Source organism: Gossypium raimondii, chromosome 5 (assembly GCF_025698545.1).
Source record: "Gossypium raimondii isolate GPD5lz chromosome 5, ASM2569854v1, whole genome shotgun sequence".
Taxonomy (NCBI): domain Eukaryota; kingdom Viridiplantae; phylum Streptophyta; class Magnoliopsida; order Malvales; family Malvaceae; genus Gossypium; species Gossypium raimondii.
Genome location: NC_068569.1, coordinates 23,249,490 through 23,262,476, shown reverse-complemented (window position 1 = coordinate 23,262,476; position 12,987 = coordinate 23,249,490). Strand labels below are relative to the sequence as shown.

Below are 12,987 nucleotides of genomic sequence, written 5' to 3'. Positions count from 1 at the left end.
CAAATAAATAAATAAATCCCATTGTGGATAATATTTACAGAATTTGAGAAAAATTGGTGACAGCAAAACAAAATGATTCTCTTACGTTGAGGTGATGATGTTACCCTGTTTTAGTGGATTTATTAATCCTTCCAATAATTCGTCGTGAACATGAAGCTTGATTCACCCATGAAAAATTGCCGCACTAGCTTAAAAACTAATGGGTAAAATGCACCAAACGTCACTACACTATTAAGAACTTTACATTTTGGTCACTCAATTTTAAAAAGTTAGAATATGGTCATTGAATTATTTAAAAGTTTTCATTTAAGTCACTAGGCTGTTTAGTTTTCTTTTTAAGTTCGGCTACTGAGCTCTATGTGAGGAGTCGACAATCAGTATGGTGGATCAGTACTCATTGATAAGTAAAAGAATATACTTTAGATTCAACTCGATTTGACGGCCAGTGTTGAAGATCAGAGAAGAAAACTATTTGGATTTTGGGTTAAAAAATTGAACTGTTAAAAAGAAAGGGGAGAAGAGTTTTCGATTGGTGTAGGCGGTTTGGATGGAGAATGTTATACAACAGTGATTTTAATAGTCCAATGACTTAAATAAAAACTTTCAAATAGTTCAGTGATCATTTTATAATTTTTTAAAGTTAAGTGACTAAAACGTAAACTTATTAATAGTTTAGTGACATTTGATATAGTTTATCCAAAAATAATAAAGAAATAAAGAAAATGCTAAATTGCAGTATTGGCTATTTTTTCTTTTTATATAAATAAATGTTGAAGCCATTTTGAACTTCAATCAAAGAAGGTGGAATTTCAAACATTCATCTGATCTTTCTCTTTTACTTGCTGCACAAGAGAGAAAAAAAAATGGTGCATTTCTTCAATATTAAAAAAGCAGAAACAAAGACCAAGGATATACCGAAAGAAGATTACGATGAATTAATGAAGCTATTCAAGCGTTGCGACGTCAACAACGACGGAAAGCTGAGCTGGGAAGAGGTGAAGGCAGGTTTCCGAAGGCTTCAATCTCGTTTTCCGCTTTATAGAACCCATCGTGCGTTTCAGATGGCTGACGAAAACCACGATGGGTTTATCAACGTCAATGACGAGCTCGACAAGCTTGTGACTTATGCTTTGGAGTGTTACCCAGGCAAAATCAAACTTCGATTACTTTAGATATATCTACCCTTCTCTCTCTCTTTATATAGAAAATCCACTATATATGTAATCAAGCTGCTGTTATCCTTTTAAATCTGAATATCATAACAAAACTCAACTGCTGAGGTTTGAGTGTGTACTTTGTGTATAAAATGAAGCATATTAGGCAAACTTGAGTGTAATGGTATGGAACGCTGTACTTTTACAGTAAGAATTTAAGTTCAAACCTTGAAGATAATATTGTTAAGAAAGAAAACTACAAACTCCGAACATAAACCGTAAAACCACAAAACGAACATGAAAAATATAAAAAAAAATTGAAGAATTTTAAGACTTGATTTGAGACTGTAAAGTTAACTACCTTTGCAAGCTTCTCATCGGAAAAAGATTTCAGTCAAGGTTTCAGTGGCGACATGTAAACATATACTACCAAAAATAAACTTATTTTTAATTACCGGCATTAATTAGCTCTCGGTAAAGAAAAAAACACGCCTATTGATTTTTCCTACGGTTCGTTGACTGATAGTTCACCACTGGTTAGGTGAATGTGGATAAAAGTTTCCGGCAAGAAGTTTTTAAAGAGTGGTTCTTTCCAAAATATCAAGAAATATTTGAAGAAATCAAAGAAATTCTGAAAAAGGTTGCTCTCTAATCCTATTCAATTGACAAAAAGGAGATTAAATTCGTTTTCAAAATCAAGTCTTGAAGTATCCAAGATAAGTCTCAAAGACCTTTGAATCAAAGCTCTCTCAATCTTGTTACATTAGCACAAAGAAGATAAAACTCATTCTTCAAGATCAAATCTAGATGGTCCTTGAAGCGGACTCAACCAATCAAATCTCAAAGAACCTTGAATTTAAACTTGTTCTCAAGATCAAATCTCGACTACCTTTGAAGCCGACTTTATTTATTCAAGATCAAGTCTCAAATCCTCTTGAATTTAAATGAACAAATTCTCAAGCAAACATCTATCTAGACTTGTTTTTAAGATCAAGTCTCTAGGACCTTTTTGAAGTAGATTGCGTCCATCCAAGATTAAATTTACACGACCCTTAGATCGAAGCTCCACCAAAAAGAAGAATATTCAAACGAATTATTTAAAGGTTGTAACTCAAAATTTTATAAATAAAATTCTTTGATTTGTTCCTAATCTTTTTTATCTTTTTTTTAGCTCGAAATTTGTCTGTACAAAATGTTGGCATCCTTTTAATTGGAAAAACTTATTTTAATTCTTATGTCTTTTGATGATTTTAAGCAAAGATTATATGGATTGAATCACATTGAATATCAATTAAGAAATGATTTGTTTTGAAGACTTTATGTGTGATTACAAGATCTAATTTCTATAGAAATTATATCCTTGAAGATCTCTACTAATTTTGATGTCATATGGAAGTCTTAAAGAAGTAATATTGAGGCATATCACGCTCACATTGATTGAAGGATGGCAAGCCTACTATACAATTGTATACGATCACTTATCTATTCATTAAAAGAAGAATTGATTCTAAATAATTCTTTCATACTTAGTTTGTAACTAAGCTTTCAAGCTAAATTTTTAGCGAAGAGAGTGATCTTAAACTTGATGAGTATATTGTACCTAAATCACATCTTGTGTTGCAAATTGATAATAGATATTACTCTTTAGGTAAGACCTCATAAACATAGAAATTTTTTCAATTTAGCGTAACCAATTTCTATGTTTATCTCTATTTTACTTTTAGGTAATTAGGCAATTTCTTTAACCCAGAATTAGTCTTTAATCATTTTTTTAACTCCCAAATCTTTGCTTTGGATACCATAGGACAGGATCAAATTAAGGAAATATCTCAATTATGATTTTTCTATAGAGAATGGGCATCCCAATTAGGCATTTTAAACAAGAGATTTTATGCAGTAATAATTTAATCTCTTTTAATATTCATTTCTATTTTCTCATATGAAATCTTCATTGATATGCTGAAAATGAAGTTTCTTTAAAATATGCTTCGACATGTAAGCTAACAGAATGTTGGGTATATCAAGGTTAAAGAATTAAGCAAAGAAAAGGCAACAAAGCTCTGAGGGTGACCAGAGAATATGGAATTGGGGGAGGAGGGGGGGTTCCATTAACACTTTAACACTTCACTTGATTCTCGTGATTTATTATTATAATAAGTGGTCATGTGATCTTGTCTTCTTATTTATGTTATATGATTTTGAAAACGAATATCGGATGTAGATATATGTCTAATATAAGTGTGATTCATTTCTTTAATTATATTCATATAGTTGGAATATCAAAGTTCTTCTTAAAAAATGTTTGTTTATAAAAATATAAAAATTTAATCAACACGGTAATCAGGTTTAATGATGTGGTGATATGAGATTAAAATTAAATATATCTATCTATCTCTATATATATTCTAGTGATGACATGATACAGTTATTAGAGTGTCGTATATAGTGCTCTAATAACTGAAACCTAAAATGTCACATATAATATTCTAATAACCGGACTAGTGGTTGAATTAGTCATACCACTGGTTCTCGATTCAATTACTAAATCAATAATAATTAAATAATTAATTACAATTTCATAAAAATTTAAAGAAGTGTTTTTTATTAAAATGGTTCAACTACCATTTTTGTTTTTTTTTAATTTTATTTTACTAGTTACGAACAGTTTCTTATTCAATTGATTCAACCTATTTGTTCGGACTAGTATACCAATTGGTTCCCAATCTAATTAATCCAATCAGCCAATCTAATTATGTTCTAAAAACACAAGCCACATCATCAAATCTTTGGTCTTATCAATGAACTTTATAAGAGGCAGTGGCCGATTGAATTCAAGCATATAAATAGGGAGCAGAACTGTTGCGTTGATCGACTAGCTAAAATGGGACATTCAGAGTTGGAAGGGTTGCGATTTCTGGAGCATCCACCTGATATGTTACTTGATGTTTTGTTGGGAATCAAAATGTACCCAAAAAGAAAAAAGGGATTCAAGTTCAGTTAAAAGCCTTTTGCAGAAAAAGAAATTCAGTTAAAAGCCCCCCACCCAAATCATTTGGATAAGCTTAAATTAGAAATAAATAACTGAAAATCAATTAATAAAATCCAATTCATGTTTTAAGCACAAATAACTAAATTTCGCATCTTTGGACCATTGCTTTTGCCCCTTTATTCATTTTTTCCTCTAAAACGATAGTTATCTGTTCGGGGTATCATTGGTTTTTGACCACGCAGTGCCACGCATCTCTCTGTATCCAAACACGTGTTGGGCAACCGATTTTAAAGCATACAATTCCCACCAACTGCTCAATCCTCAAAAATTGCCTACTTGAAAACTACTAATCTCTTCAAACCTTTTCACTGCATCCATTAAAAATAAATATATCCATCTCTTCTTATTGTATTTATTTTTAATTGATAATAACAAACATAGTTTTTCAAAAAACTAAATACAAATTCTTTCCTATACACACAATATTATTAAATTTTAAATTAAACTTTTTATATTAATTTTTTGTCACTCAATTATTAAAAATTTCATTTTAATCGTTAAAATTTTTTAATTACTATGTCATTATATCTAAAACAACTTATGCTGTAGTGTTTACTTTTCTATAAAGGAAGCAAAAAATTATTGCTTTTTAAATTTTTTTTTCTAACTTTTATTTGTTTCTTTTTATTTAATTTCATCATCTTCTCAAAAAAAAATACCTTTTGGAGTTTCATCTGCATGTCAGGTCACCCCTAAAATCGTCATTCTTTGCCATTCTAGATATCGACAAACTTATCCCATCCTCCTCTACTAGTCCATTATTTTAAATCTTTCAAAAGCCTCTTTAAAACTTTATATTCTTTTTACTTTATATCTTTTTCCTTTTTTCTTCCTCGCATTTTGGGCTTCATGATTTTAATCAATGTTTTTAGAATTAGACTAATGATTTAACCATTCAAGTCTCCATCCAAATATGAGCGGTTTGTTTGGTTTAATTAAATAAGTTTAAAAAAATTATAAAAATAAATTTTTTTAATAAATAGAGAAAATTAGTTCAACTAGATTTTTAGTTCTGTTCAACTAGTGTGTATGGTTTGCAGGTTAATCAATTCACCTCCTATCTAATTTAGACCTATACTCCGATAGGTTCACAGTCCAATCAACTGATCTAGTTCTGAAAATATTGGTTTTTATTGATGAAAAAACTTTTGCGATCCCATCAAATCAAGTAAGCAAGCGGTGAGATTCGAAAATAGAATTAATCGTCATTGTCTTGACCTCAAGAGAGAAAATTTCAAGCATTGTTGGCATTGCCAAACATTATAAACAAAGAATAAAGGAAAAAAATAGAAAAATAAAAGAGAGAAATAATGTAAAAAGAAAATGAAAAAATTTAAAAATACTTTTAAAAAGTTTATATGAGATGACAATTTTGGTTAAAACTTTTTTAACAAATATAACACTTTGGTTTAAAATGGGTAACGGAAGAATAATTTAGGTTGTGACAAAAAAAATAAGTATCAATATGAAAAAATAAGTATAATTTAATTACCTAGAATTTTAAAAGAGCATAAGTTAATAAATTTAAATGCTATGATTAGTACTAAAATTTAAAAACTTAAAAAAATCAATAATGATTCATAAGAAGAAGAATAATAGAATTTAACAATAAAAGTTGCATAATCAGTTTTCTATATAAGCAGATATTCTCTCCACTTCAGACGTATACAACCGAAGCTAAAATAGCAGCTTTACATATACATTTTCTTCTTCCATTTGGTTGGGTAAAGAGAAAATGGTTTTTTTTAAGAAAAGTGTATCACCATCTTTGCTAGCCGAACATGAGCAGATACTGAGTTTATTCAAGGGCTGCGACGTCAACAATGATGGAAAGCTTAGCAAAGACGAAGTGAAAGCAGGTTTTCGAAGGCTTCAGTCTCGTTTTCCTGGTTTTAGAACTCAACGTGCGTTTAAGGTGGCTGACAAAAACGGCGATGGGTTCATCAGCGAGGCAGAGCTCGACGAGCTTGTTGATTATGTCTTGGACTGTTACGAAGGCAGCGTAGCTCTTAGATTGACCAAATAGATATGTATATATTAGGAAAATCCTCCATGAAGAGTTATCAGCGAAGCTTTTAGGTAGTGATGTAGCATTATATATGTATGTACATATTCGGACAATCCACCATGAAGGGTTATCAATGAAGCTTTTAGGTAGTGATGATGTAGCTGCAGTTTGAGCTTTGTACTTTGAGTGTTTCTTAGTCTATGAAATGAAGAGTATGTAATTTTAACTTCAATGTCAGATAGAAGTGTTACAAACTCTAAAGTCTTTCGAGTTTCCTTCCATCGAAAGAAAAAAGAAATTGAAAGGAAGAAAGAAAGATTGTTGACGCTTCAAGATTGTTAATGGTGTTTTACAAAATCTAACACCATGCAAACAATGGGAAAAAACTTTTCTAAAACAGTTTATGTCTGAATCTCTGATTGTCTGAAACTTTCAGCATTGAACATTGTGTCTTAAATTTATGAGAGGAAGAATAATTCTTACTTGCGTAAAATAATTCTCTTAATTTTCGTTTTGCAAAGATTATGCTGCACATTAAGAAATTAAATAATACCGGTTTTTCCATTTCAAGAAAAAAAAAACAAATTTAATTAACATAAGACTGGTTTTTCCATATGATTCCGCAGGCAGATATTACTTTCAGCGATGAATGTATAAAATATTTTATGTCGAAATTAACACAGAGTTTAAGACGGTATACGAAAACCTAAGACCTTGACCTAATTTGCTGACAACAAAACAAAATTATTCTCTTACGTGAAGAAGATGATGTTACCCTGTTTTAATGGACTTATTCTCTCTAATAAAGCTGCTTTTTCTTAAAAAAAGTTTCCTCCAGTAACACGTGCTAGTTGATTCCTGTAGAGTTTAATCATGATATAATGTATTTTATTTTTTTGTCAAAATCTTAACTCGAAATATGTATCTAAAATTTTGTTCGAGTCTATTTCTATTTGTAAAGAAATGGCTAAAACTTAGTTTAGGGCGCTTATATATATATTCAAAATATTTATATTATTTTTAATTTAATATTTATTTTATATATAAACATCTTAATTTCTTAAATATTATTATCTTAAAATTTTAAATTATTTTTAAGATAAATGTTCAACCTGAACCAACTCTACTGGTTCCTCCAATAAAGATAAACTAGGGCTTGACTTAGAAAAAAAACAGTTTCAGCACAACCAAAAAGTTATATAACATGAAAAGATATACGAAGACAAAAGCATCTTGAACATGAAGATTGATGTACCCATGAAAAATTCCTTCAATAGCTTATAAACTAATATAAAAATAAAAATATATGGCAGAATGTTTATATATACAAGTAAATGATAAACCATTTTAAACTTAAACCGAAGAAAGTAGTGTTTCAAACTTTCACGATTAGTTTGTGTTTCTCTTTTACTTGCTTGCAGCGCAAGAGAGAAAAAAAAATGGTGTTTTTCTTCAATAAAAGAACAGAAACAAAGCACAAAGATTTACCTCCCAAAGAAGATTACGATGAATTAGTGAAGCTATTCAAGCGTTGCGATGTCAACAACGACGGAAGGCTTAGCTGGGAAGAAGTAAAAGCAGGTTTTCGACGCCTTCACTCTCGTTTTCCGGTATATAGAACCCATCGTGCCTTCCAAATGGCTGATCAAAACCACGATGGCTACATCAACGTCGGCGATGAGCTCGACAAGCTTGTTACTTATGTTTTGGAGTGTTACCCAGGCACCATCAAACTTAGATTGATTTAGATCATATCTACAAATATCCACTGCCTCAACTAATATTATATATGTAATTAAGCTGCTGTTAGTGTTTGTGTGTGTATTCTGTGTATTTCCTATAGTTGGATCATAATATGAAGCATATTAGGACCTGATTTGAGACTGTAAAGTTAAATATTTTTGCAAGTTTCACATCTGTAAAAAATTCCGTTCGAGTTTCCGGTGGCAACAGAGACCAGAATTCCTTCATCTTACTCAACAATTCATTTTTATTTCTAAACTCTTTGGCTTCCACATAACTTCGAGCTCTTCCTCCAAATCTCATTAAAGAAAAATCAAATCTTTGAAGAAAACTTGAGTTAGATTTATAATATCCATCGTTTCCAAATCCATCCGCATCGAATTGAGTAGATTTTTCTTTTCGAACAATGGATGTAGAGAGGTGCAGGTCCGGTGATTTGTTTTTTTTGGACGGTAGGTATAAAACGATTATGATAATTGCTTATCTCATCTAGTTTCATTTTACTAAATGAAATTATCATTTTATCTTTAGATATATAATTCTTAAAAGGATAAAAATATAAAAATATAAAAATATTTAAATTTATATATTTCTTATTTAAATGTTTTTTAAATAATTATATTAAAATATTTACTTGTATTTAAAAAGATTAAAAATATTAAAAATAAATAGTAAAAAATATATTGAAGTGAAGTGGAGTAGGGTAAGGTAGATCGAGGATGGATGGATGGAGAGTATGCCAAGTTTAGAGTAATGATGGAGTAACAATATCTACTCTCACCCTGCTCCATTAGCATCCCTAGTGGATAGGTTTAAACTAATCGAGTATAATAACCTTTTTTAAAACTTTCTATATATAATATTTTTAATTAGACTAAACTTAAATATATATATATACAAGTTTGGCCTACCCTAATACACTTCCACAGATGAAATAAAACAACTTAAAAATGTGGAACCAAATTTATCGCATATTTTAAAATTTAAAAAGTCTAATTTTTTATTTGAATTTTTTTTTTTTTAAATATCAAAAGGACCTTTTGGACGAATGTGAATAATCCAACCCATCGCTCAAGTAAAGGTACAATGAAACCATGTATATCTGCATTATTGTCTTTACAACTCACAAGTTACAATGCACGAACACCTGGAACTATGTACTTGTATGTGTTTGTATATATATAAGTAGAAGTTGAAACCCTCTTAAACTTGGAAATAACGTTTGTCACAAGTTGTTTCTTTTTGTTTTGTTGCAAGAAAAAAAGAAATGGTTTTCTTCTTCCGCAAAACAGATAAAAGGTTTCCAGAGACATTAAAAGACGATTATGCAGAGAAGCGTCGTGACGCCAATAACGATGGAAGGCTTAGTTGGTACGAGGTGAAGGCTGGTTTCCAGAAGCTTCAATCCCGTTGGCCTGCTTATAGAACTCAACGTACGTTTCACATAGCTGACAAAGACGGTGATGGCTATATCACTGAGTCTGAGTACTGGACCAGCTTGTTAAATATGCCTTGGATTCTTACATATTGGCAATCATCCATATTTATGGAAAGTCAAAGATATGGGTATCGAGATATTGACATAAGAAATCTGAGATATTTGCAATATTTGGTCCCTAATTGTAAAGTGACTTTGCAAGTTGATCCCTAAACCTCAACTATCAATAGGCATAACCATCTCTCGTTCTGTATCCCATATTTTTCATTCTCTACTTAAGGCATTATTCTCTCTCTCTCTCTTTGTAGATTCTCACTTGTATTTTGGAGTGAAATATATTTGGTAGTGCCTGAGGACATAGGCAAAATTTGCAAAACCTCGTTAAATTCTTGTGTTCATTATTGTATTATTCTGCACGAATTGTGAGTGTGATTGTAGTGATTTATTGTGCTATTAAATTACGATTGAGGGATATTCTGGCTAGGAAAGACCTGGTACTTAAACGATCTTTGTGATCCACCTCTCTTTCCTGAGAATTGAACTTAGTGTGATTTTTTAATACAATAATTTTACTCTTTTACACGCTTCCACACAATAATTGGTATCAGAGCTAGATTCGTATTTGGGGAATACGACCATTCACGGTACTGTTCACGTACAATAGTTAGGATTGAGGAGAAAAATGGAAAAGGTATCGTTATCAGCAAAGACTACTATGACCAATGCAAAATTTGAAGTAGAGAAATTTGATAGTACCAATAACTTTGGTATGTGGCAATGTGAGATCCTGGATGTCTTATGTCAGCAAGAGCTGGATATAGCCCTTGAAGAAAAACCTGACAAGATGGATGACAAGGAGTGGGCTAAGCTTAATAGACAGGCATGTGGAACAATTCGCCTATGTTTGGCCAAAGAGCAGAAGTACTCTGTCATGAGGGAGACATCAGTGAAGAAGTTGTGGGATACACTGGAAGAAAAGTTTCTAACAAAAAGTCTTGAAAATAGGTTTTATATGAAAATGAAATTTTATCGATTCACGTATGCACCTGGTATGTCGATGAATGACCATGTGAACTCATTCAATAAAATTTTAGCAGACTTGCTAAATTTGGATGAGAAATTTAAAGATAAAGACAAGGCATTACTGTTGTTGAATTCTCTTCCTGATGAATATGATCATCTTACCACCACATTGCTTCATGGGAAGGATACGATCACATTTGATGCAGTCTGTAGTGCGTTGTATAGATCTAAGACTCGAAAGAAAGATAAAAAAGATCACAGAGATACAACTATAGAAGTATTAACAGTAAGAGGTCATTCACACAGCAACAAATCTGGTAGAAGGAGTAAATCCAAAGGGAGACCTGCCAAAGATGAATGTGCTTTTTGTCGTAAAAAAAGGGCATTGGAATAAGAATTGTCCTAAGTTACAAAAGGGCAAGGCTATTTCTGATGCATGTAGCGGAGCATAATGAGGAGTCAGACTTTAACTTGGTTGGCATGGCAATGGCATGTCATACAGATGAATGGATTTTGGATTCAGGATGTACTTAGCATATGTGTCCTAATAAGGACTGGTTTTCTAGCCTTAAAGAATTAGAATGTGGAGTTGTTTTTATGGGCAATGACAGCGCTTGTAAGATAATGGGAGTAGGTACAATCCAATTGAAGAATCATGACGGCTCAATTCAAGTCTTGACAGATGTTCGCTACATACCTAGCTTGAAGAAAAATCTCATCTCATTAGCGGTCTTAGAATCTAAATGGCTCACAATCACTTTGAGGGATGGATTACTAAAGGTAGTAGCTGGCGTATTGACGGTGATGAAAGGCACAAGAAGGAATAACCTTTACTATTTAAATGGAAGTACAGTTATTGGATCAACATCAACAGCTTCTGTGAAAGATGCAGATTCAAAGGCTACCAGGTTATGGCATATATGATTGGGACATGCTGGTGAAAAAGCTTTGCAGAGTTTGGCGAAGCAAGGCTTGTTGAAAGGTGCAAATTCTTGCAAATTGGAATTTTGTGAACATTGTGTTTTGGGCAAGCAGGCGAGGATAAAATTTGGTTCAGCAATTCACAATACAAAAGGAATTCTGAACTACGTTCACAATGATGTGTGAGGACCTACTAAAGTGGCTTCTTTGGGAGATATGCACTATTTTGTTACTTTTGTTGATGATTATTCAAGAAAAGTATGAGTGTATCTAATGAAAAGAAAAAAATAAAGTTTTGGATGCATTTCTGAAATAGAAGAAGATAGTGGAGACCCAGACTGGTCGAAAGGTCAAACGACTTCGATCAGACAATAGTACTGAGTACAAGAATGATCTATTTCTACAAGTATGTCAAGATGAGGGCATTGTGCGACACTTCACTGTTCGAGATACACCACAATAGAGTGGAGTGGCAGAATGTATGAATCAGACTATACTAGAGAAAGTTCGATGTATGTTGTCCAATGCTGGATTGGGCAAGAAATTTTGGGCTACAATAAATGGAAAAACTCCTATGGAGAGATGGGCTGGTAAACCTGTTACTGATTATGATTCTTTACATATTTTTGGTTCCACTGCATATTATCATATAAAAGAATCTAAATTAGACCCAATAGCAAAGAAAATATTATTCATGGGTAAACTGGTGGAGTAAAAGGATACTGTCTTTGGTGTCCTGATACAAGGAATATTGTTTTCAGTAGAGATGTGACTTTTGATGAATCAACCATGATGAAGAACAATGATTCACAAAAGGATAACAAAACCAGTGGCACTTTACAACAGGTGGAGCTTGAAAAGGTTAATGATGATCCAGCTAATATTGAAGGAACAAATGATGAAGAAGTTTCGACCCAAGAACTTCTACAGCAACATGATTCAATTGCATATACGAGGACAAGAAGAGAGATTCGTATGCCTGCTCGCTTTGATGATATGATGGCCTATGCACTTCCAATTGCAGATGATGAAGTTCCTTCTACTTACACGAAAGCAAAAAGTAACCCTAATAGTGTAAAGTGGAAGTAAGCTATGAATGAAGAAATGTAGTCTCTTCATAAAAATAGGACTTGGGAGTAGGTGACACTACCCAAAGGAAAGAAGGCAATTGGATGCAAATGGGAATATGCAAAGAAGGAAGGATTTCCTAGTAAAAATAAAGTTCGATACAAGGCTAGATTGGTAGTAAAGGGTTACGCTCAGAAAGAAGGAATATACTACAATGAAGTGTTTTCTCCAGTTGTGAAGCATTCATCTATTCGGATTTTGCTAGCCTTGATTCCGTAATATGATCTTGAACTAGTTCAGCTCGATGTAAAGACTGCATTTTTACACGGTAATTTGGAAGAGGAAATCTATATGACTCAACCAGATGGATTCAAGGTTTCTGCTGATAAAGAAAATTGGGTTTGCAAACTGACAAAGTTACTTTATGGATTGAAATAATCCCCGAGGCAGTGGTACAAGCGATTTGATCAGTTCATAAAAGGACAAAGGTACACAAGAAGTAAATTTGATCATTGCGTGTATTTTCAGAAGCTACAAGAAGGATTTTTCGTATACTTGCTCTTATATGTTGATGATATGTTGA

General features: G+C 32.2%; 1 protein-coding gene across 1 annotated transcript; it reads left to right on the top strand.

Moving 5' to 3' along the window:
* The first annotated feature begins 5,938 nt into the window (after window positions 1–5,938).
* Window positions 5,939–7,959, top strand: LOC105770094 (probable calcium-binding protein CML33). Its single transcript, XM_052630278.1, has 2 exons — window positions 5,939–6,205; window positions 7,633–7,959. The coding sequence occupies exons 1-2, from the start codon at window positions 5,939–5,941 to the stop codon at window positions 7,957–7,959; spliced, it is 594 nt and encodes a 197-aa protein (XP_052486238.1).
* The last annotated feature ends 5,028 nt before the right edge of the window (window positions 7,960–12,987 follow it).

What these genes read in the sequence shown, in the direction of transcription:
- LOC105770094 (XM_052630278.1), top strand. Translation starts at nt 5,939, where the DNA reads ATGGTTTTTTTTAAGAAAAGTGTATCACCATCTTTGCTAGCCGAACAT. An exon ending in TGGACTGTTACGAAGGCAGC is followed by an intron (nt 6,206 to 7,632) that starts GTAGCTCTTAGA and finishes ACTTGCTTGCAG; the next exon opens with CGCAAGAGAGAAAAAAAAAT.